At 38.6% G+C, this 24615-nt stretch overlaps 1 protein-coding gene and 1 pseudogene across 1 annotated transcript; both read right to left on the bottom strand.

Annotated features, from left to right (window-relative positions):
• Positions 1 to 7227: 7227 nt before the first annotated feature.
• On the bottom strand, positions 7228 to 7881 carry LOC146929983 (secreted RxLR effector protein 161 pseudogene; annotated as a pseudogene).
• Positions 7882 to 10375: 2494 nt separating this feature from the next.
• LOC146929984 (uncharacterized) lies at positions 10376 to 10774 on the bottom strand. Its single transcript, XM_085707451.1, has one exon. The coding sequence runs from the start codon at positions 10772 to 10774 to the stop codon at positions 10376 to 10378; it is 399 nt and encodes a 132-aa protein (XP_085563577.1).
• Positions 10775 to 24615: the final 13841 nt, after the last annotated feature.

Genomic DNA, 24615 nt, shown 5'->3' on the forward strand with positions numbered 1-24615 from the left:
ATTCCTCTTTTCTATCTTTCTAGAATGGATTCAAAGTTAGGGTTTTGATCAAGTTGGAAGTTGAAGCATGTTTTGGTGTAAGCTATGGTTTATTCTTGGTTAAGAAACAAAGAGGAAGATGATTGAAGATTGATTGGTGAGCTAAGGCCATGGATGTGAATAAATCAAGAACTAGGGTTTGTTGAATAAAGCTTTGGGTTGGATTTGAGATGAGCTAGCAAGGATGATGATGTTATGGATTGCAAGAAAACAACAAGAGTGAGATGGTTTGATCAAGCAAGCAATAAGGACCACAAAGCTAGGGTTTTGAGGCATAAAGGGAAGTTGATGCTTGGAAGCTTTTGGGAATCAAGTGAAATCTTTTAGGTGAGTTCCTTAGATAGATTTTCCCACCTTGAGTTTATGTTATTGACTTGTAAGATAAGAATGAATTGTAGGGTTTGCATATAGTGTGTAAGCACCCCTTTTTATGTTATGCTTGCTATACTTGCCAATGCTTGCCATTCAAATGTTTTACAAGTTTCCTATGACCTCTAGAATCATACTATGCATAAAGATATTTGGTTTTGAGGCTTTTGGGTCAAGAACACCTTTTATGCAGGGCTGGACTGTCATAGCTCGCCTCGCGAGCAAGTGAGCTCGCCATGGCGAGCAAGACAACCGAACCAGGGGTACTGCTCGCCCCTAGCTCGCCTCGTGAGTAATGCAACTCGCCACAGCTAGTAATGCTGCTCGCCTCGCGAGCAAGACAGTGCTTACGACATTGTTTGCTCGCCTCAGGTCTTGTTGACGTCCTTTAAGCCGGTGTTACCCGAGTAGTCTTTTATGAAATAAAACCCTCAATCCAAGATTCTATTGGCTAATTTTAAGTAAAGTTTTCTTGAGAAGAAGCAAGTATTTGGCATAGTTAGCAAATCATGGCAAAGAAAGAATGTTAAGCTAAGAGCGAGTAGCAAGTCAACCGTTAAGGAAGGGAGTCAAAGTAGAGCCTTGACATAGTTGTCAAGAAATAGAATAGAAAGCTAGACATTAGAAGTATGCTTGATAAGTGTGGTGTGATATAAGTATTATCCCTGCATAAGAGTTAAGTGCCATACGAGTATGGCAAGACGTGAATCGATTGATATCTATTCACAAGTAAGTTAAGCAAGCATTAAGCTTACCTCTAGTGGGACCGTTTAAGGATCCGAGATAAAAGAGAAGGCATGTTTAAGTTTATTTTTCATGCATAAGACTAAGACTTATAAGAAAGAAAGAGTGTCATGTCTCTTGTTATCCAAATTGGATTCAAGGGGTTCCCCAAGGGGAATGGTTAAGCCGCAAGGGAGCCGCAAGGGAGCTGCATTTCACTAAGCTAAGGTGTCGTGTCTTTTGTATTCCATCCAAGGTTGGGTACAAAAGGTTCTCCAAGGGGAACGGGGTAAGCCGTAAGGGACCCGCACGTTCACTAAGGGAGTCTGGTGCGCTCTTGCTAAGCATTTCACCGGTAGTAAGGGATTATCTTCCGGGGTTACTCCACTCGGGACTAATCCATAATATAAACCAAGATAATTGTTTGTTACACTCTAACATAATCAATGGATCTGACTATGCATATTCATCATACATTTATGTGTTATGTCATAGAGCCTTGGCATAGACTGTCAAGAACTAGAAGGAATATAACAGTAAATAGTCAAGAACTAGCAAGCTAGAAAGAGTCACTTTTGTGGCAAGAGATGATATGTTGTTAGATGCAACATATTCAAATAAGCAAGTTCAGAGAGTTATACCGACGACGATCATAGGTTTCCCCTAATCGTCCGGTTTAGAGTTGTGTCATGACTTTAGCAAGTGAAGGCATTGATGCGTAAATCGTATCTTGGCATTGCGGTTTTAGTTTCCCCTTAACTGCCATGACACGTGTAAGATGAGAAGCCTATAACAAGTAAGATAAGCCTATGACGGGTCTAGCATGAAATACCGTCTAGGGAAGCAAGACTCCACACACGTATAATCAACCGTCAGGTTGTATTGTAGACACGTGGCGACTATAGGTTTTTCCCCAGAGGTTGCCTATAGCCTAGGGTTAGGTGGAACTCACTGAGACATTATGTCTCATCCCAATCCTTATTTGTTTCAGATATCAGGATGGTTTGCAAGCTAGTAGCCGAATGGATGCTGCGACAAGTGTTGGTTCGTACCCGATGTCGGATGATGTGGATCTTCAAGGATGTATACATTATGTATTAAGAAAGTTTAAGATGTAATCTCTTGTACGAACGCATGTTGTTGTATAAACATTCATTTGAAGTTTTAATGTTGTAAATTTTAATGTATCCAGTACTAAAGATAACGCACGTGCTAGACTTTCTAGATACGTCTAGTATGGGTGTTACATTTGGTATCAGAGCAGGTCGATTCAGATCGTGCCTTGGGTCATTAAGTTACAACAAAGGTAGTGGGACCATTGGGTTCCGGGTAAATGTTCTAGTTGTTGTTGTTAGTTGAGCTTGATCAACTCAATCTAGCATTCGACGATTAGAACGGATGCCTGAGAGCTGAATAGGACCCTAGAGGGACGAAGTATGTGATGAAGATGCACTGAAAAGTGTGAACTCAGAAGTGAGAGCTCGGAATGATCATTAGTAAGAGTTGATCGTGCCAAAAGGTGGTCGGTGAACTAAGTAGTAGAAGTATGGATCCTCCGGGAATGTAAGATAGTGAAGAGAAGGAACGTTCTGATGGCGTTGGTTGAAAGGAATTGTATTCTGAGATGTAAGCGCAAGGCTTTAAGATAAGGAGAAGTCGACGTATGTTGACGGAGTTAGTAAGCTCTCAAGAAGTGGTTATGTGATGGAAATTAAGGACTTGTATGCTCAGAGTGGACAAGGTTCTAGTGCTTGGAAGATTGTATTGAGCAACATGCTGAGAGGGAAGCTACTTGTAGCGGAATAAGTTAAGAATTTAAGCTAGAGTTTTATGTCATCAGGACTAAGGCATTGATTTCCAATGTGCCAAAAACTGTATCGAAGTCGGTTGATGCTTGCCATGCATAGATGATAGAATATTTTTTATGATGTTAGGGGTGACTGATGTGCATTGGATTACTTGAGAAATTATAATTGTATCTAAAGTATACCTTTCGGATAATTGAACTGAAGAAACTCGCCAATAGCAAACCTGGAATGAGATTTCATATTTTCCGAAAACCGTTATTTCATCTCCAGGGTTTCTTTGACTATTGGAGGGTTGTTTTCATAATCCTTTTGTGCTATGAAAATCTTTTATGACGTCAAGTAATAAACGCATATCACACTCTAAGGTTTCCAAGGAAAAAAAAGCATGGGCGACCATTAATGAAATTGATTCGGCTTGAGGTAACCTTGGAAGTTAATGCGTCAGGAGTCAAGAATGAGCTTAGACCAAGAGTATAGAGGTTCCGGTAATATGATTGGACGTTACGGATGTGAAGACTTGAAGTAAGAAGTTAAGTGGCGAAGGATTACATGAACGCGCAAGGTTCTCATTTTGTGGAACTAAGAGTATCCCCCGAATCTATGTTTTGTTTAATTGACTTGCTAAGGCTCGTTACGATGTTAAATCGTAAAGTTTATATGATTTTAGAAAGATATATGCATATGGGTGATAGAAGTTGACATTTTCGAAATTCAAAAGAAAATTTTGTAGGTACCAGATTGTTACGACTCACGTAAAGTGGGCTAAACTCACTAGAACTAAGGTTTGATGGCACATATGTGTTATCGACTCGTTCTATGATTTTACAGTGACGACTGGGACCTAGATTCAGTATAAATATTATTTAGTGGAAAATCGTCAACGTCCATGACCCATGTGCTAGTTTATGAAGTTTTCTTTAAAAGAAGGACTAACGAGCAAGCATAAGAATGATTAAACAAAATATAGAATACAAAGATACAAGGTTAGATGTTCGAGGAAAATATGCCGAGAGCAAGAGGAGTCTACCATGGAAAGTCGTGAGGACGACTCATGAGGGTAGCAAGTATGTAGTAGCAAGGAGGTACACTAAGAATCAAGATATGCTCTCTAAGTCAAGATCGCTTGGAAACAAGTTTCGGAATGACGAGTATATTGGAAGGTAAAACCAACCAGTAAGAACGTAAGGTCTATTTCCAAGTAAAGTGTTAAGAGTATAAGATAAGTTCACCGTGAGTTTTGATCTTACAAAGCAGTGGTGAGAATTAGAGAAAGGTTGCATCATGGAAGATCCTGGAAATAGTTCAAGAAGATAGAATCCAAGAGGTAAACAGGAATGTGGTGTTTCACTCGTCACAACGGAATAGAGTATTGGTTAAGGCCAACCGGTGGAAATCAGAGTAGCACAACAGAAATTCAATCGGTAGTCATGGACTTGGTAATAAGAATCCTTGTGAAGAATGTTTGCGATAGTAATGCAAATTCAGTGAGAAAGGTTATGTATGCATGGTAAGATGTGTACATGATAAGATGTTTTGATGCAAAGGAGCACTGCAGGGTAGATCCCAAGTGTTTTAGTTAATGAAGGTTATTCAAATTAATGGTATATGCCAAGTAAAGTAACTAAGTTGTGGATACAAGATGACCAAGTTGCATGCAGTAAAGATGTGGTTCAAACGCGATGTTTTGAGATAGCTCAGTGATTTAACAAAGATAATAAGATTGAGAGATTTTATTCGTTTTAATGCGGATAAAGAAAGAAGTTAAGTTACGTGTTCTAACGAAGAAAGTATACTTCAAGATCTTTAGAGTGGGCTTGGTCAGAATCTGTTATGAGAATTAGTAGGTGGTCTCTAAATTTTGAGGACGAAATTTTTTAAGGGGATAGAATGTAATATCCCGCCTGTCAGTATCAGAACTGTATCAGTCGATCGTCCCAGAGAACTTATTTTGAAAAGGAAGTTTAATGGATAATATTTATTAGGTAATTACGTAATATCAGCTCATTACGGATTAAGTATCAGAGACGGTTTTAGCACGCTTAAGGCAAGGGCAATTTGGTAATTGCACGAGAGGAAGATATTTATTTGGTGAAGGACCAAAAATATCTCATTTTCCTTCTTTCCTTTCTCTCTCTTGGTTATAGAAAGATTTTGAGCTCTCTCTTCTCTCTTCTCCATCGATCTCCCTCCTTCTCCTCACCTCACAACTTCATCAAAACTACTTCCTCTTATGGCATGCTCCTAGATTATGTTTCTCATCGTCTCTTAAGCTTGGGGTTTTGTTTGATTCCTCTTTTCTATCTTTCTAGAATGGATTCAAAGTTAGGGTTTTGATCAAGTTGGAAGTTGAAGCATGTTTTGGTGTAAGCTATGGTTTATTCTTGGTTAAGAAACAAAGAGGAAGATGATTGAAGATTGATTGGTGAGCTAAGGCCATGGATGTGAATAAATCAAGAACTAGGGTTTGTTGAATAAAGCTTTGGGTTGGATATGAGATGATGTTATTCTGGCACGTTAGACTTACGATGTTCTAAACGATGTTCCAACACAGGACACAGTAAACAGATGTTGTATATGATGTTTAGAACATTAAGCTAACAGACATAATTATCATAAATCAAATAATGGACAAGAAAGAAAAGAGACACAGAGAATTGTTAACCCAGTTCGGTGCAACGTCACCTACATCTGGGGGCTACCAAGCCAGGAAGGAAATCCACTAGTGCAGTCCGTATTCAAAAGCTCTCAGCAAACCATGTTTGCGCTTATGACCTAGGACCTACCCCAACTAGACTTCAACCTAGGAACTCCTAGATTTGAGATCCCATCTCACTCCCTTACAAAAGATCACAATCCCCTGTGATTCCCAAATTACAGACTCAAATCAAATGAGGTTACCCTCGAAAAACAACAACTTGCAACCTTGCTTAAAAGCTTAGATGCAGTTCACAAGCTACATATCTCCTTGCTTAAAAGCTTCGGAGTAGTGCACAGTATTACAACTCAAAGCACAGTCCTAAACATGTATCAAGATGATACAGGAAAGGCTCACAAGATATATGACTCAAAACCTAAACAAAACTCTATTTGTAAACCAATGTCTTGAATGAATATCTTCAGGTCTTGCAGCCTTTTATATACTGAAGCAAGGCGTGTCATTCCTTCAATCATGCTTCAGATCGGATCAGTGACTTCTTCATTAAGCAATGGACGGATATAGAAACTCCTATAAAATAGGCTTTATTAAAAGTCACATAAAAATACTTTCCTAAGTCATTTCATCAATTCCTTAAGAAATCACATATGTTTTGATCTCTTCATAATTGCACACGGTTCATACCAACACATGCTGGTGTGGATTCCTTCAATCAAGCAGGCGCGTGCGTAAACATAGGTCAGGCCTAGAACGTACAGAACAACTCTTGATGTTGGAACATTGTGTTCCACATCTGAAGTGAATATTTGTTTTAGGCAAAAGTGAAGCCAACATACAAATATCCAACAATCTCCCCCTTTGGCAAATTTTTGGCTAAAACAAATTCAGCCTACACCTGTTAAAAACAGAGAGATAGCACACGCAACCTTTCCTTCAATCTTCACAAATAAAATCTTCCTTGAAGAAAGGTTCACATTCTCAGACTTCCAAAAGATACCAAAATATAGTTCTTCAGTCTTCACACATAATCTTCAGGACTAGAAGAATTATATTACATGTCTCAGATTCTGCTTCCACTATTTTCACTCAACAATTAACATATGGAATTTTGCAGACAAGAGAAACTAAAAGGTATCAGAGAGAAAATCAGAGTCTTGCAGCAGAGGACGTATAAGGACAAATAAATTCCTGTACATCCTAACAGACAGCCAACTGTCACAACACGCTACTTAGAGAAATATAGAAATACAGTACTCAGTAGCTCAAACCATCAGGATGTTCTAACATCCACAGGAACATTCAGGGACGCAGAAGCTTACTCCCCCTCAAGGAGTACAACCAGATATTCTTTTACTCCCCCTGAATACATGCACTCATATATATATATATATATATATATATATATATATATATATATATATATATTATTTATTTTAAACCAACACGAATACAATAAAATTAAAATAACCAGAAGGCCAGAATCGGATGTCTTAACATCCTCGAGCACATAGTCAGGTAACATACAACAAGGATATACCTACTCCCCCTTTTTAACCATAAAATATGCCAAATTGAGATGTGACAAAAGCATAAATTACAGCTGAAAGTACCTGACATTTTGAACAGTGGTTGCTATTCCTCATGGATGCAAACACCCAGCTTGCTTCGTGGTTTCTCAAATTGCTTGATATCTAAGGCTTTTGTGAAGATGTCAGCCAGTTGTTCTTCAGTTGTCACATGCTCCAGAGTTACAATTTTGTCTTCAACAAGATCCCTAATGAAGTGATGCCGGATGTCAATGTGCTTTGTTCTGCTATGTTGTATAGGATTTTTGGAAATGTTGATAGCACTTAGATTGTCACAGTACAATGTTAGAACATTTTGTTGAACATCATACTCTTCCAGCATTTGCTTCATCCAGACTAACTGAGAGCAGCTACTTCCTGCAGCAATATATTCTGCCTCTGCGGTTGATAGAGACACTGAATTTTGTTTCTTGCTGAACCAAGACACCAAATTGTTTCCAAGGAAGAAACAGCCTCCTGAAGTACTTTTTCTGTCATCTGCACTACCTGCCCAATCTGCATCACAATAGCCAATCAACTTGCAACTTCCACCGTGAGAGTAGAGAATCCCATAGTCTGTGGTGCCATTTATGTACTTCAGAATCCTTTTAACTTGAACAAGATGACTCATTTTAGGATCTGCTTGATATCTAGCACAAACCCCTACAACAAAAGTTATGTCAGGTCTGCTTGCTGTAAGATATAGGAGACTTCCAATCATGCTTCTGTACAGGCTTTGATCAACTGCTACACCATTCTCATCTTTGCTCAGCTTGAAGTGAGTTTCAGCGGGAGTTCTCTTATGACTGGTTTTGTCCAGTCCAACCTTTGTCACAAAATTCCTGGAATACTTGCTTTGACGGATACAGATGGAATTCGTCATTTGCAAACCCAGAAAATAGATCACTTTTCCTGCCAGCCTCTTCTCAGTCCCAGATTGTATTTGATAAATCAAATGTGGAAACCTTTGATTTGACATTCCTCCAAGCACAATATTATCAAGGTAGGTAAGGATAGCCAGGAATCTTTCATGTTCTTTCTTTACAGACCAGGTCTTGTCTGCATCACTTTTCTTGTACTCTTGAATGTTACAAGACTCTGAGAATCTCTTAAGCCAAGGTCTGGAAGCTTGCTCAAGGTACAGACAAGATTTCTTGTACACTAGAACAGGAAGACATGTGTCATTATAAACTCTGTGTTCTTTTACACAGACATCTTTTTGAAGATACCCATCATTATCTTTTAGAATAAAAGTTTCACATACCAGAAGACAAAAGAATTTAAAATCAACTATAGAGTCAAGGATTTCAACAATTTTGAATTTTTCTTCCAGAGCAGGACCTTGTATTGCTAGTTTGGACTTGTTCCCTGTCACATTATCAGAACTGATACTGGAAATAGATTTGGTTTCAATAGTATTTTTAGTATCTGGCATAGACACCAAATCTCTGCCCATACTTCCTCCACCTTCAGTATCTTCAACTTGAGTAGTGGCAGATACCTTATGATGTTCAATCATTACTCGCAACATCTCAATTTGTTCCTCATATTCTGAGTCCCATTTGTAACAGTCATCTCTAGATCTGACCCCTTTCATTATGGTTTCTCCTTCTTTGTTCACAACTCTGCATCCAGTCTTCCTGAAGGTAACTTCTAGATCCTGATCACACAACTGGCTTATGCTAATCAGGTTTGAGTGGAGTCCTTCGACTAGAAGCACATTTGTCAACTTAGGTAACTTTCTCTTCTTAAGGCTTCCTATTCCTATAACTCCGGCTTTAAAGTTATCAGCAAAGGTAACAGGGCCAACATCAACCTGTCTCAAGTCTTCAAAGTAATTGTATTCACCAGTCATATGTCTAGAATAACCACTATCAAAGAACCAACCCTTCTCATCAGATGTTGTTGGAGATGTATGAATCATCAGACCCACACATTTAAATTTCCTTTCTTTATATGTTTCACTCTCTACAGATCTGGATTGATACAGTTCAGGTGTTTTGCACAGATTAAAACACAACAGATTTTTATGTCCTTGTAAGTTGCTAGGAGGACATTTCCAGGTGGAAGACTCTTTTTCAGGCTTAGTTAGGTGAGGTTCTGAAGGATGTTCTAACATTTTTCCAGGGTTATCCACTGTGCTGGAAGAAGTTACAAAATTTAACTTTTCAACTGAGTTCACACTTTTATTTATCTCATGATGATCTAGAGACTGGACATAGTTACTAATCTTATGTTCATTTATCAAGGGTTCATGAGTATGTTCTATGTCATTAGGTTCTTCTATAGTTTGACCATCTAACAACTTAGTAAAAACATCAGTTTCAGCACTCATCATAACTTGTTGTTAGGCATTGTTAAGATGAGATTTGTCAGATATTACCTTATGATTAAGATCAGCAATTTTGCTCGAATGATTAGATCTTTTATACTGGAGCTGGTTGATAATCTCATCATGTTCTGCTAGAAGCTTAGACATGTCTGTATCATCATGGTCAGGTACCACAATTTCCCTACCAGCAAGGTCTTTATCAAAAGAATTACACAGGGGTATCACTCTTCCAGTCAAGGCAGTGACAACTTTGGCAGCATCTCCTTCACCATCTCCATCTTCATCATCAGACCAAGAAACCAACATCCCTTTCTTTTGTTTCTTGAGCAAGGTTGCACATTCAGTTCTAATGTGACCATAACCTCCACATTCAAAGCATTGCACTCCTTTGTATTGAACATTTTTGTCATTATTTCTGTCATACCTTGGATTGCTTTGTTGCTTGTCAATGTTGAATCGGATGTTTTGCCCACTGCCTCTGATTCTGCTATTGACTTGTTTTAAAAGTCTGTTGAACTGTCTACCCAGCATAGCCATATCATCTGCGGTTTTGTCATCTTCTGCATCTTCATACCACTCATCATTATCAGCTGCATTTGCTGTAAGAGCAATACCTTTTCCTTTCTTCTCACCTTTGTTGTCAACAACAAGCTCATAGTTCTGTAAAGAACCTATGAGTTCTTCCATTTGCATACTAGAGACATCCTGAGATTCTTCAATAGCTATCACCTTCATATCGAATTTTTTTGGAAGGGATCTGAGAATCTTTCTCACCAATTTCTCATCTGACAGCTTTTCACCAAGAGAATCAAATGAATTTGCAATGTCTAATACATTCATGTAGTAGTCTTGGATGGTTTCATCCTCCTGCATTTTTAGATTCTCAAATTTGGTTGTTAAGAGATGAATTCTTGAGCTTTTTTACTTTAGAGGTTCCTTCATGTGCTGTCTTGAGGATGTCCCAAGCATCTTTGGCGACATCACACTTTTTGATGAGTCTGAACATATTTTTGTCTACCGCATTGAAGAGAGCATTCAACGCCTTTGAATTTGCTAGTGACAATTCATCTTCAGGAGCAGTCCATTCCTCTTCCGGTTTCAGGACAGTTGTTTTGTTGCCATCTTTATCAAGGGCAACTGGATGTTCCCAACCTCTTAACACTGCTTTCCAGGTTTTGCTGTCTATGGACTTTAGGTATGCATACATACGTGACTTCCAGTAGTCATAGTTGGTTCCATCTAACAGAGGTGGTCTGTTAACGAATCCTCCTTCTTTCTCCATATTGCCAGAATAGATCTCCTCTGGATCTCACCCAATAACAGGCAGGGTGCCTGCTCTGATGCCAATTGTTATTCTGGCACGTTAGACTTACGATGTTCTAAACGATGTTCCAACACAGGACACAGTAAACAGATGTTGTATATGATGTTTAGAACATTAAGCTAACAGACATAATTATCATAAATCAAATAATGGACAAGAAAGAAAAGAGACACAGAGAATTGTTAACCCAGTTCGGTGCAACGTCACCTACATCTGGGGGCTACCAAGCCAGGAAGGAAATCCACTAGTAAAGTCCGTATTCAAAAGCTCTCAGCAAACCACGTTTGCACTTATGACCTAGGACCTACCCCAACTAGACTTCAACCTAGGAACTCCTAGATTTGAGATCCCATCTCACTCCCTTACAAAAGATCACAATCCCCTGTGATTCCCAAATTACAGACTCAAATCAAATGAGGTTACCCTCGAAAAACAACAACTTGCAACCTTGCTTAAAATCTTAGATGCAGTTCACAATCTACCTATCTCCTTGCTTAAAAGCTTCGGAGTAGTGCACAGTATTACAACTCAAAGCACGGTCCTAAACATGTATCAAGATGATACAGGAAAGGCTCACAAGATATATGACTCAAAACCTAAACAAAACTCTATTTGTAAACCAATGTCTTGAATGAATATCTTCAGGTCTTGCAGCCTTTTATATACTGAAGCAAGGCGTGTCATTCCTTCAATCATGCTTCAGATCGGATCAGTGACTTCTTCATTAAGCAATGGACGGATATAGAAACTCCTATAAAATAGGCTTTATTAAAAGTCACATAAAAATACTTTCCTAAGTCATTTCATCAATTCCTTAAGAAATCACATATGTTCTGATCTCTTCATAATTGCACACGGTTCATACCAACACATGCTGGTGTGGATTCCTTTAATCAAGCAGGCGCGTGCGTAAACATAGGTCAGGCCCAGAACGTACAGAACAACTCTTGATGTTGGAACATTGTGTTCCACATCTGAAGTGAATATTTGTTTTAGGCAAAAGTGAAGCCAACATACAAATACCCAACAGATGAGCTAGCAAGGATGATGATGTTATGGATTGCAAGAAAACAACAAGAGTGAGATGGTTTGATCAAGAAAGCAATAAGGACCATAAAGCAAGGGTTTTGAGGCATGAAGGGAAGTTGATGCTTGGAAGCTTTTGGGAATCAAGTGAAATCTTTTAGGTGAGTTCCTTAGATAGATTTTCCCACCTTGAGTTTATGTTATTGACTTGTAAGATAAGAATGAATTGTAGGGTTTGCATATAGTGTGTAAGCACCCCTTTTTATGTTATGCTTGCTATACTTGCCAATGCTTGACATTCAAATGTTTTACAAGTTTCCTATGACCTCTAGAAACATACTATGCATAAAGATATTTGGTTTTGAGGCTTTTGGGTCAAGAACACCTTTTATGCAGGGCTGGACTGTTGAGCATACTATGCACCCCTTTCGAATGTTGAGCATGATAACAAGAAAGGAGATGCAACTCTTGAGTTTTATGCAATGAGCTTCATGCCTTTGTATACAATACTGTTGAGTGAAAACGATACTTTTTAAGAAATGTTAAAGTATGATTTATAACTTTTAAAGTTAAGATTGGTATTATGGAACTTGGGAACGATGCTTATTTTTAAACTCATGGAATTATACATTTTCGAAACTCATGAGATACGTCGTAAGTAAGTAAGTAAGTAAGTAAGTAAGTAAGTAAGTAAACCCACTTAAGACGTACAAACTACAGGACCAACTTGTTGTGGACAAGTTTGGGGCGAGTTGTAAAATCTTTTTCAAATATAGAAACTCGTCCGGTGGTTCTGTGGTACCATTACAAATTCATTTTTGGAAATGATAAAATCTTTTTAGTCATGTATCTATTCGTTCCTAGAACCCGAATACCAGAGCTTAAGAAAATTTCTACAAGAAAGATTCTAGAACACGTATCGTTATCATTTAACAAGAGGCGGCACTTGGAAGTATGCACATGTTATGGAAACGACAATGTTTGTATGAAGCCAATATCATATAGGATACACGGAATTGTGTAAGAGTATTCGACGTAAGTGCAAATGGAATTGCTAGAAAGTTTCAAGAGCATGTGAACCACAATGTTGGTTATTAGATTGTCAGATGAAGTGGCCAGTTGATTTCACTTTTTCATGTCAAGCTACGTGAGTTACCCATTAGTTCGGGTGTGATAAGATGCAATGAGATTGCAATGAAATCGGAAGATTTCCTAAGGCTCTGAAAAGAGATAAGTGAATCGTGGATTCGTTTATATGAGTAATGCAAGTAAGAGGCATGTGTCACAAGGTACAATAAGTAAAATGATTTATCAATTATGTAGTCATGATAAGATGTAAGTATGGGAGATGTTTTAAAGTTACAAGTAAGCACTGCAGGGCAAACCTGGTTTCTGGTAGGATTCCAGTTGAAAGGCAAATCCTGAGTGTTCATGTTCATGATAGGATACCTTTATGAATGGTTTATATTAAGCGGTAAGATACGAGACTAAGACAATAAGTTTATGTGCAGCAAGGTAAGTTCCAAATCATGATATACTAAGATAACGCTGAGTTGGAGTGATAGTAAGATCAGGAAGGCTATGGGATTTGCCTGATTCTTCTACTTTCCCCTCTCAATAATGGACTCAAGGTTAGAGTTTGGATTTGAACAAGAAGCTAAGGTCTTGGTAGTTGATTGGAGCTTATGTTGAACATATTTCATGGGATTGGAAAGTAAGCAAGAAACAATTATGGAATGAGTGGAAGCTTTGGAGTCACCTTGAAGGCAAGAGTTAGGGTTTGTTTGTTAGTAAGTTCAAGATGATTCAAGTGATGGTTTCTTCTTGGTTAAGGTGTCTTAATTTGCAAGAAAGAATGACAAGATTGTAAGTTATGAGTCAAGAATGAAAGTGGATCAAGCTAGGGTTTGGTTGCTTGGAACTTGGAGATGTCTCAAGAAACTTACTAGGTGAGTTCCATAGATAGAATACCCACCTATGGGATCATGTGATTTAACTTGCAATGTAAGAATGAATTCTAGGGTTTTATTTAGTGTTATGTTGCTCTTTCCATTGTTATGGTTTCTATACTTGTAAATGCTTGCTTCAAGACTGTTTTTCAGGTTTCCTATGATAACTAGAGATGCCATATGCTTTGGGATGCTTAGTGATGATGATTTTTGGCTTAAAACATCAATTATGCAGGTGCTGTTCTGCACCAACTCGCCACGGCGAGTATGGAGCTCGCCACTGCGAGCAAGAAGGGCAGGAAGGGGTGGCAGCTCGCCATCAGGTCGCCACTGCGAGTTCAAGGCGAGTGAACAGTGGATGCTGCCCTGTTTTCTCGTCTTGCCTTTCTGTCATGCTCCGATGCGGCTTTCACTCACGTAAACTTTTATAAATGTAAATCCTTCATAACTAATCCCCAAGGCATAGGTTTTCCAAGTAAAACTCTTGTAAGGTGAAGCAAGTATTTAACATGGTAGTAAAGCATAACATACGAGAGAATCATGTCATGAATCGGGTAGCAAGTTATTCGTTAAGCAAGGGAAAACTAGAGCCTCGACATAGTTGTCGAGAACTAGCTAGTTAGCAAGAATCCTTAGAAAGATAAGACGCGAAGTTATTCTCTTCGCACATGATTAAGAATAAGATAGCAAGCACGTTAAGTTGTGGTTTGATTGGTTAATCTCTCCACCATGATTAAGAATTTACAAGCATGAACAAGTATGTATTTACCGCTAATCGGATCGATCAAGGTTCCGAGGTAAACATGTATGCATGATTAGGTTTAACCTAAATAAACGGCGAGACCATGACAAGTAATATGTAGGTGGCATGTCTCTTGCTATCCACATCAGGGGGATACAAGGGGTTCTCATTATGAGAACGATTCAAGCCATAAGGGACCCGCATACACCTAGCACGCAAGACTAAGTTTATAACTGCATGTCGGTGTTCGTGTCTCTTGTTATCCACGTCAGGGGGATACGGGAGGTTCTCGACTCAAGGGGAATGGTTCAAGCCGCAAGGGCCCCGCACGACACCGAGGGAGTCTGATGTAGATACATCGGTCATGATGGGATTGTACTCGGGGTTACTCCACCCGGGGCTCTCCGTAAAATGAACCAAGATAATAATTGTTTGTTCAACGCTAACATAATAATGAATGAACTTACGTACGATCATGTAGTTTATGATATGATTATGTTATGACATACAAGAATGATTCCATGCATGAATAAGTTTAAGAACAAGAGCATTAGATGCTATAAGACAAGTGCAAGTCATGAATAGAGCAAGTAGTGACACGTATAGGAAGTGAAGCCTATAACAAGTGAGATGAACCTATGACGGGTCTAGCATGCACTACCGTCTAGGAAAGCATGACCACACACGTATAATCAACCGCATGGTTGTATTGTAGACACGTGGTGACCGTAGGTTTCGCCTGAGGTTACCTATAGCCTAGAATTTAGGGGAACTCACTGAGACATTATGTCTCATCCCAATCCTTATTTGTTTCAGATAAATAGGTTGGATGGCAAGTTAGTAGCCGAATGGATGTTTCAACAAGTGATCGCTCGTACCCGCAGCAGGATGTGATGGATTTCAAGGACGTATTTTATTATACTTTAGAAAAGATAAGTAGTATATCTTTGTACGAATGCATGTTGTTGTAAATAATATTCATTCGAAATTTTTTTGTTGTATATTTTTTAATGTATCCAGTACTAAACTTAACGCACGTGCTAGACTTTCTAGATACCTCTGGTATGGGTGTTTCATTTGGTATCAGAGCAGGTCGATTCAGACCGTGCCTTGGGTCATTAAGTTATAACAAAGGTAGTGGGACCATTGGGTTCCGGGTGGAAGTTCTAGTTGTTGTTGTTAGTTGAGCCTGATCAACTCAATTTAACATTCGACGATTAGGACGGACGCCTAAGAGCTGAATAGGACCCAGGAGGAATGAAGTATGTGATGAAGAAGCACCGAAAAGTGTGAGTTCAGAAGTTTGATCGTGCCAAAAGGTGGCCGGTGAACTAAGCAAGTAGAAGTGTGAATCTTCCGGGAATGTAAGACATGTTAAGAAGGAACGTTCCGACAATGTCGGGTAAGATGTTAGCAATACTTCATGTGCCCGTAACTGAAGAAGTTGGATATATATATCTAAGCATGACCGAAAGTTTCGGAAAGAGGTGTTGGAACGGGTTTATGATATTCTCGAATGTCAGAACAAGGCTACAAGATAGTGATAAGTCGACATATGTTGACGGAGTCAGCGGGCTCTCAGGAATAGTATTATGTGAATGAAGTTAAGGACATGTATGTTCGGAAAGTCGTGTAAGTGGCAATGTGAGAGGTAAGCTATTCTTAGCTGAGGAAGTTACGGATTCAAGAGAAAGTTTTATGTTATCAGGAGTAAGGCATTGATTCCGACGTGCCAAGAATTGTATCGAAAAAGGTTGATGCTGCCATGCATATGTTATAGAATATTTTACGATGATAGGAATGAATGATGAGCATTGTATACTTGAGAATAAGAATTTCATGTAAAGAATGTTTTCTGAAAAATAGAGTTGGAGAAGCTCACCAATATCAAGCCTGGGACGAAACTTTCCGTTTTTTTGAAACATACCAGTTCGTTCCTATGGTTTGCAATGACTATTGGGGAGATGTCTTCACAATAATCTTTTATGTGATGAAAATCTTTTGTGACATCAAGTAATGAATGCATATCATACCCTAAGATTTCCAAGGAAAAAGGCATGGGCAACCATCAACGAAATCGATACGGTTTAAGGTAGCTTTGGAAGTTAATGTGTTAAGAGTCAAGAACGAATCAAGATCAAGAGTATAGAAGTTCCGACATCTAGAAGGAAAGTCACAGATGTTTATGCATGAGGTATGAAGTAAGAAGTTAAAGCAGTGCAAAGTTATGAGAAATCACAAGGTTCTCGGATTTTGTGGAATTATGACGTATCTCTTGAACCTATGTTTTGCTTAATTGACTTGCTAAGGCTCGATATGATGTTGAGTTATAAAGTTTAAAAGAATTTTAGAAAAGATTTACGCGTATGGGTGATTGAAGTTGACATTTTAAAAATTCACAAGAGATTTTCTAGGAACCGGTTTGCTACGGCAATCGTAGAGCGGACTAGACTTATTAGAGTCTAGGTTTGGTGGCACGTGTGTGTTATCAAATCGTTCTATGATTTAGAGTAACGACCGGGGCCTAAACTCAATATATATAAAGTAGAAATCATCAACGTCAATGACTCGTGCGCTAGTTTACGAAGTTTTCCTTAAAAGAAAAATTAACGAGCAAGCATTGTTATGATTAAGCAAAATATAGTATACGAGAATGCGAAGGTGCAAGATTAGGTGTTCAAGAAAGGTATGTCCAAGTGCTAGATGAGTTTGTCAAGGAATTCGAGTTTGATCGGAAACAAGTTCAAGTATCATATGCATACCCCAGCAGGTAAATCCAACCAGCAAAAACGCAACGTTTAGCCCCAAGACAAGTATAGGATTGTGACGTTGGTTGCAACATGGAAGATCTTGAGAATAGTTCAAGAAGTAAGTATTCAAGTGGTAAGCAGAAATGTGAAGTTTCATTCGCTCTAACGGATTAGAGTAAGGGTTTAAGCCAACCGGTGGGAATCAGAGTAGCGCCATGGAAGTTAGTATGAAAGAATATTCGGTTGGTAACACAAGTTTAACAAGAATGCATCAATAGACAAGCGAGGAGTTCTTGAAGTGATAAGTAAGGATGGATGCTTATTCAATTAGTGATGGCTAAGGTAAAAGTTTTAAGTATGTGTCTTCACCTAAGTAAAATGAGAAAGACAAGAGTTGCCATATATGAATTAGTCAGGATGCATGAACGATGATAATGGAAAACATGTAAGATTCAGAATGTTACCTTTCGTGACTCAAGTAAAGAATTGAAGCATCAAGAATGATGATCGGTTTTCGGAAAAAGTATTAACGCTCAAGCTATAACCGAATGAGATGATGTGAAGAATCAAGATTAGTGTTCCGAAGAAGAAGAAGAAGAACAAGTTAATGTCGAGAGATCCAAGGGTTTCCTACGGATATGTAAACGGTTTTGCGAGTATGTATATCGGTTTAAAAAGGGAAGAACCCATCTTCGAATGTTGAGCATGATAACAAGAAAGGAGATGCAACTCTTGAGTTTTATGCAATGAGCTTCATGCCTTTGTATACAATATTGTTGAGTGAAAACGATACTTGTTAAGAAATGTTAAAGTATGATTTATGACTTTTAAAGTTAAGATTGGTATTATGGAACTCGGGAACGATGCTTATTTTTAAACTCATGGAATTATACATTTTCGAAACTCATGAGATACGTCGTAAGTAAGTAAGTAAGTAAGTAAGTAAACCCACTTAAGACGTACAAACTACAGGACCAACTTGTTGTGGACAAGTTTGGGGCGAGTTGTAAAATCTTTTTCAAATATAGAAACTCGTCCGGTGGTTCTGTGGTACACCATTACAAATTCAGTTTTGGAAATGATAAAATCTTTTTAGTCATGTATCTATTCGTTCCAAGAACCCAAATACCAGAGCTTAAGAAAATTTCTACAAGAAAGATTCTAGAACACGTATCGTTATCATTTAACAAGAGGCGGCACTTGGAAGTTTGCACATGTTATGGAAACGACAATGTTCGTATGAAGCCAATATCATACAGGATACACGGAATTGTGTAAGAGTATTCGACGTAAGTGCAAATGGAATTGCTAGAAAGTTTCAAGAGCATGTGAACCACAATGTTGGTTATTAGATTTTAAGATGAAGTGGCCAGTTGATTTCACTTTTTCATGTCAAGCTACGTGAGTTACCCATTAGTTCGGGTGTGATAAGATGCAATGAGATTGCAATGAAATCAGAAGATTTCCTAAGGCTCTGAAAAGAGATAAGTGAATCGTGGATTCGTTTATATGAGTAATGCAAGTAAGAGGCATGTGTCACAAGGTACAATAAGTAAAATGATTTATGTATTATGTAGTCATGATAAGATGTAAGTATGAGAGATGTTTTAAAGTTACAAGTAAGCACTGCAGGGAAAACCTGGTTTCCGGTAGGATTCCAGTTGAAAGGCAAATCCTGAGTGTTCATGTTCATGATAGGATACCTTTATGAATGGTTTTTATTAAGCGGTAAGATACGAGACCAAGACAATAAGTTTATGTGCAGCAAGGTAAGTTCCAAATCATGATATACTAAGATAACGCTGAGTTGGAGTGATAGTAAGATCAGGAAGGCTATGTTCGGTTACATGTGGGTTAAGAAACAAGATGAGGACATAATACGACGAACCCTTTGAATATGTATGATTAGAATATGTATGGCTTAAACCATATATGTTAAGATTTTGTCATGATGATTGGTAGTCGAACTCTAAATTTCGAGGACGAAATTTTTTTAAGGGGGTAGGATGTAATATCCCGCCTGTCAGTATCGGTATATTACCCGTTAATCGTGCCAGAGGAAATAATTCATGGAAAGTAAGATAATGGTTAATATTTATTATGTTATATCAGCTTATACGGGAAAAGTATCAGAGTTGTTTTTAACACGTTTGAGGCAGGGGCAAAATGGTAATTGCACGGGAAAGGATATTTATTTGGTGTTTGGCCAAAATATCTCATTTTCACTTGTCCTTTCTCTCTCTATGTTGGCAAGAGATTTCTCTTCCTTCTCTCTTCTCTTCTCTCACGCCACTCTCTCTTCCTCTCCACCAAATCTTCCAAACCTTCTTCCTCCCTTGACAAGTGAATTCACCTTATTCCCTTTTGATCTCTTAAACTCAAGGAAGCTTGGGATTTGCTTGATTCTTCTACTTTCCCCTCTCAATAATGGACTCAAGGTTAGGGTTTGGATTTGAACAAGAAGCTAAGGTCTTGGTAGTTGATTGGAGCTTATGTTGAACATATTTCATGGGATTGGAAAGTAAGCAAGAAACAATTATGGAATGAGTGGAAGCTTTGGAGTCACCTTGAAGGCAAGAGTTAGGGTTTGTTTGTTGGTAAGTTCAAGATGATTCAAGTGATGGTTTCTTCTTGGTTAAGGTGTCTTAATTTGCAAGAAAGAATGACAAGATTGTAAGTTATGAGTCAAGAATGAAAGTGGATCAAGCTAGGGTTTGGTTGCTTGGAACTTGGAGATGTCTCAAGAAACTTACTAGGTGAGTTCCAAAGATAGAATACCCACCTATGGGATCATGTGATTTAACTTGCAATGTAAGAATGAATTCTAGGGTTTTATTTAGTGTTATGTTGCCCTTTCCATTGTTATGGTTTCTATACTTGTAAATGCTTGATTCAAGACTGTTTTTCAGATTTCCTATGATAACTAGAGATGCCATATGCTTTGGGACGCTTAGTGATGATGATTTTTGGCTTAAAACATCAATTATGCAGGTGCTGTTCTGCACCAACTTGCCACGGCGAGTATGGAGCTCGCCACTGCGAGCAAGAAGGGCAGGAAGGGGTGGCAGCTCGCCACCAGCTCGCCACTGCGAGTTCAAGGCGAGTGAACAGTGGATGCTGCCCTGTTTTCTCGTCTTGCCTTTCTGTCATGCTCCGGTGCGGCTTTCACTTTCACGTAAACTTTTATAAATGTCAATCCTTCATAACTAATCCCCAAGGCATAGGTTTTCCAAGTAAAACTCTTGTAAGGTGAAGCAAGTATTTAACATGGTAGTAAAGCATAACATACGAGAGAATCATGTCATGAATCGGGTAGCAAGTTATTCGTTAAGCAAGGGAAAACTAGAGCCTCGACATAGTTGTCGAGAACTAGCTAGTTAGCAAGAATCCTTAGAAAGATAAGACGCGAAGTTATTCTCTTCACACATGATTAAGAATAAGATAGCAAGCACGTTAAGTTGTGGTTTGATTGGTTAATCTCTCCACCATGATTAAGAATTTACAAGCATGAACAAGTATGTATTTACCGCTAATCGGATCGATCAAGGTTCCGAGGTAAACATGTATGCATGATTAGGTTTAACCTAAATAAACGGCGAGACCATGACAAGTAATATGTAGGTGGCATGTCTCTTGCTATCCACATCAGGGGGATACAAGGGGTTCTCATTATGAGAACGATTCAAGCCATAAAGGACCCGCATGCACCTAGCACGCAAGACTAAGTTTATAACTGCATGTCGGTGTTCGTGTCTCTTGTTATCCACGTCAGGGGGATACGAGAGGTTCTCGACTCAAGGGGAATGGTTCGAGCCGCAAGGGACCCGTACGACACCGAGGGAGTCTGATGTAGGTACATCGGTCATGATGGGATTGTACTCGGGGTTACTCCACCCGGGGCTCTCCGTAAAATGAACCAAGATAATAATTGTTTGTTCAACGCTAACATAATAATGAATGAACTTACGTACGATCATGTAGTTTATGATATGATTATGTTATGACATGCAAGAATGATTCCATGCATGAATAAGTTCAAGAACAAGAGCATTAGATGCTATAAGACAAGTGCAAGTCATGAATAGAGCAAGTAATGAACATGATACCGATGACGATCTTAGGTTTCCCCTAATCGTCCAGTTTAGAATCGTGTCATGATCATGATATGTTTAGACCTCGATACGTAGAGCGCATTCTTGGCAATGCGGCCTTAGATTTTTTCCCCTCGACCGCCATGACACGTATAGGAAGTGAAGCCTATAACAAGTGAGATGAACCTATGACGGGTCTAGCATGCACTACCGTCTAGGAAAGCATAACCACACACGTATAATCAACCGCCAGGTTGTATTGTAGACACGTGGTGACCGTAGGTTTCCCCTGAGGTTACCTATAGCCTAGAATTTAGGGGAACTCACTGAGACCTTATGTCTCATCCCAATCCTTATTTGTTTCAGATAAACAGGTTGGATGGCAAGCTAGTAGCCGAATGGATGTTTCAACAAGTGATCGTTCGTACCCGCAACAGGATGTGATGGATTTCAAGGATGTATTTTATTATACTTTAGAAAAGATAAGTAGTATATCTTTGTACGAACGCATGTTGTTGTAAATAATATTCATTCGAAATTTTTTTGTTGTATATTTTTTAATGTATCCAGTACTAAACTTAACGCACGTGCTAGACTTTCTAGATACCTCTGGTATGGGTGTTACATTTAGTATCAGAGCAGGTCGATTCAGACCGTTCCTTGGGTCATTAAGTTACAACAAAGGTAGTGGGACCATTGGGTTCCGGGTGGAAGTTCTAGTTGTTGTTGTTAGTTGAGCATGATCAACTCAATTTAACATTCGACGATTAGGACGGACGCCTGAGAGCTGAATAGGACCCAGGAGGAACGAAGTATGTGATGAAGAAGCACCGAAAAGTGTGAGTTCAGAAGTTTGATCGTGCCAAAAGGTGGCCGGTGAACTAAGCAAGTAGAAGTGTGAATCCTCTGGGAATGTAAGACATGTTAAGAAGGAACGTTCCGACAATGTCGGGTAAGATGTTAGCAATACTTCATGTACCCGTAAGTGAAGAAGTTGGATATATATATCTAAGCATGACCAAAAGTTTCGGAAAGAGTTGTTGTTGGAACGGGTTTATGATATTCTCGAATGTCAGAACAAGGCTACAAGATAGTGAGAAGTCGACATATGTTGACGGAGTCAGCGGGCTCTCAGGAATAGTATTATGTGAATGAAGTTAAGGACATGTATGTTCGGAAAGTTCTGTAAGTGGCAATGTGAGAGGTAAGCTATTCTTAGCTGAGGAAGTTAAGGATTCAAGAGAAAGTTTTATGTTATCAGGAGTAAGGCATTGATTCCGACATGCCAAGAATTGTATCGAAAAAGGTTGATGCTGCCATGCATATGTTATAGAATATTTTACGATGATAGGAATGAATGATGTGCATTTTATACTTGAGAATAAGAATTTCATGCAAAGAATGTTTTCTGAAAAATAGAGTTGGAGAAGCTCACCAATAGCAAGCCTGGGACGAAACCTTCCGTTTTTTTGAAACATACCAGTTCGTTCCTATGGTTTGCAATGACTATTGGGGAGATGTCTTCACAATAATCTTTTATGTGACGAAAATCTTTTATGACATCAAGTAATGAATGCATATCATACCCTAAGATTTCCAAGGAAAAAGGCATGGGCAACCATCAACGAAATCGATACGGTTTAAGGTAGCTTTGGAAGTTAATGTGTTAAGAGTCAAGAACGAATCAAGATCAAGAGTATAGAAGTTCCGGCATCTAGAAGGAAAGTCACAGATGTTTATGCATGAGGTATGAAGTAAGAAGTTAAAGCAGTGCAAAGTTATGAGAAATCACAAGGTTCTCGGATTTTGTGGAATTATGACGTATCTCTTGAACCTATGTTTTGCTTAATTGACTTGCTAAGGCTCGATATGATGTTGAGTTATAAAGTTTAAAAGAATTTTAGAAAAGATTTACGCGTATGGGTGATTGAAGTTGACATTTTAAAAATTCACAAGAGATTTTCTAGGAACCGGTTTGCTACGACACTCGTAGAGCGGACTAGACTTATTAGAGTCTAGGTTTGGTGGCACGTGTGTGTTATCAACTCGTTCTATGATTTTAGAGTAACGAACGAGGCCTAAACTCAATATATATAAAGTAGAAATCATCAACGTCAATGACTCGTGCGCTAGTTTACAAAGTTTTCCATAAAAGAAAAATTAACGAGCAAGCATTGTTATGATTAAGCAAAATATAGTATGCGAGAATGCGAAGGTGCAAGATTAGGTGTTCAAGAAAGGTATGTCCAAGTGCTAGATGAGTTTGTCAAGGAATTAGAGTTTGATCGGAAACAAGTTCAAGTATCATATGCATACCCCAACAGGTAAATCAAACCAGCAAAAACGCAAGGTTTAGCCCCAAGACAAGTATAGGATTGTGACGTTGGTTGCAACATGGAAAATCTTGAGAATAGTTCAAGAAGTAAGTATTCAAGTGGCAAGCAGAAATGTGAAGTTTCATTCGCTCTAACAGATTAGAGTAAGGGTTTAAGCCAACCGGTGGAAATCAGAGTAGAGTCATGGAAGTTAGTATGAAAGAATATTCGGTTGGTAACACAAGTTTAACAAGAATGCATCATAAGACAAGCGAGGAGTTCTTGAAGTGATAAGTAAGGATGGATGCTTATTCAATTAGTGATGGCTAAGGTAAAATTTTAAGTATGTGTCTTCACCTAAGTAAAATGAGAAAGACAAGAGTTGCCATATATGAATTAGTCAGGATGCATGAACGATGATAATGGAAAACATGTAAGATTCAGAATGTTACCTTTCGTGACTCAAGTAAAGAATTGAAGCATCAAGAATGATGACCGGTTTTCGGAAAAGGTATTAACGCTCAAGCGATAACCGAATGAGATGATGTGAAGAATCAAGATTAGTGTTCCGAAGAAGAAGAAGAAGAAGAACAAGTTAATGTCGAGAGATCCAAGGGTTTCCTACGGATATGTAAACGGTTTTGCGAGTATGTATATTGGTTTAAAAAGGGAAGAACCTATCTTCGAATGTTGAGCATGATAACAAGAAAGGAGATGCAACTCTTGAGTTTTATGCAATGAGCTTCATGCCTTTGTATACAATACTGTTGAGTGAAAACGATACTTGTTAAGAAATGTTAAAGTAAGATTTATAAATTTTAAAGTTAAGATTGGTATTATGGAACTTGGGAACGGTGCTTATTTTTAAACTCATGGAATTATACATTTTCGAAACTCATGAGATACGTCGTAAGTAAGTAAGTAAG

This window comes from Medicago sativa, chromosome 4, assembly GCF_051527215.1.
Source record: "Medicago sativa cultivar Bolivia chromosome 4, Bolivia_mono, whole genome shotgun sequence".
Taxonomy (NCBI): Eukaryota; Viridiplantae; Streptophyta; class Magnoliopsida; order Fabales; family Fabaceae; genus Medicago; species Medicago sativa.

Bases quoted from the DNA above. Each gene is read 5' to 3' on its own strand.
- LOC146929984 (XM_085707451.1), bottom strand. From the start codon at position 10,774: ATGGAGAAAGAAGGAGGATTCGTTAACAGACCACCTCTGTTAGATGGA.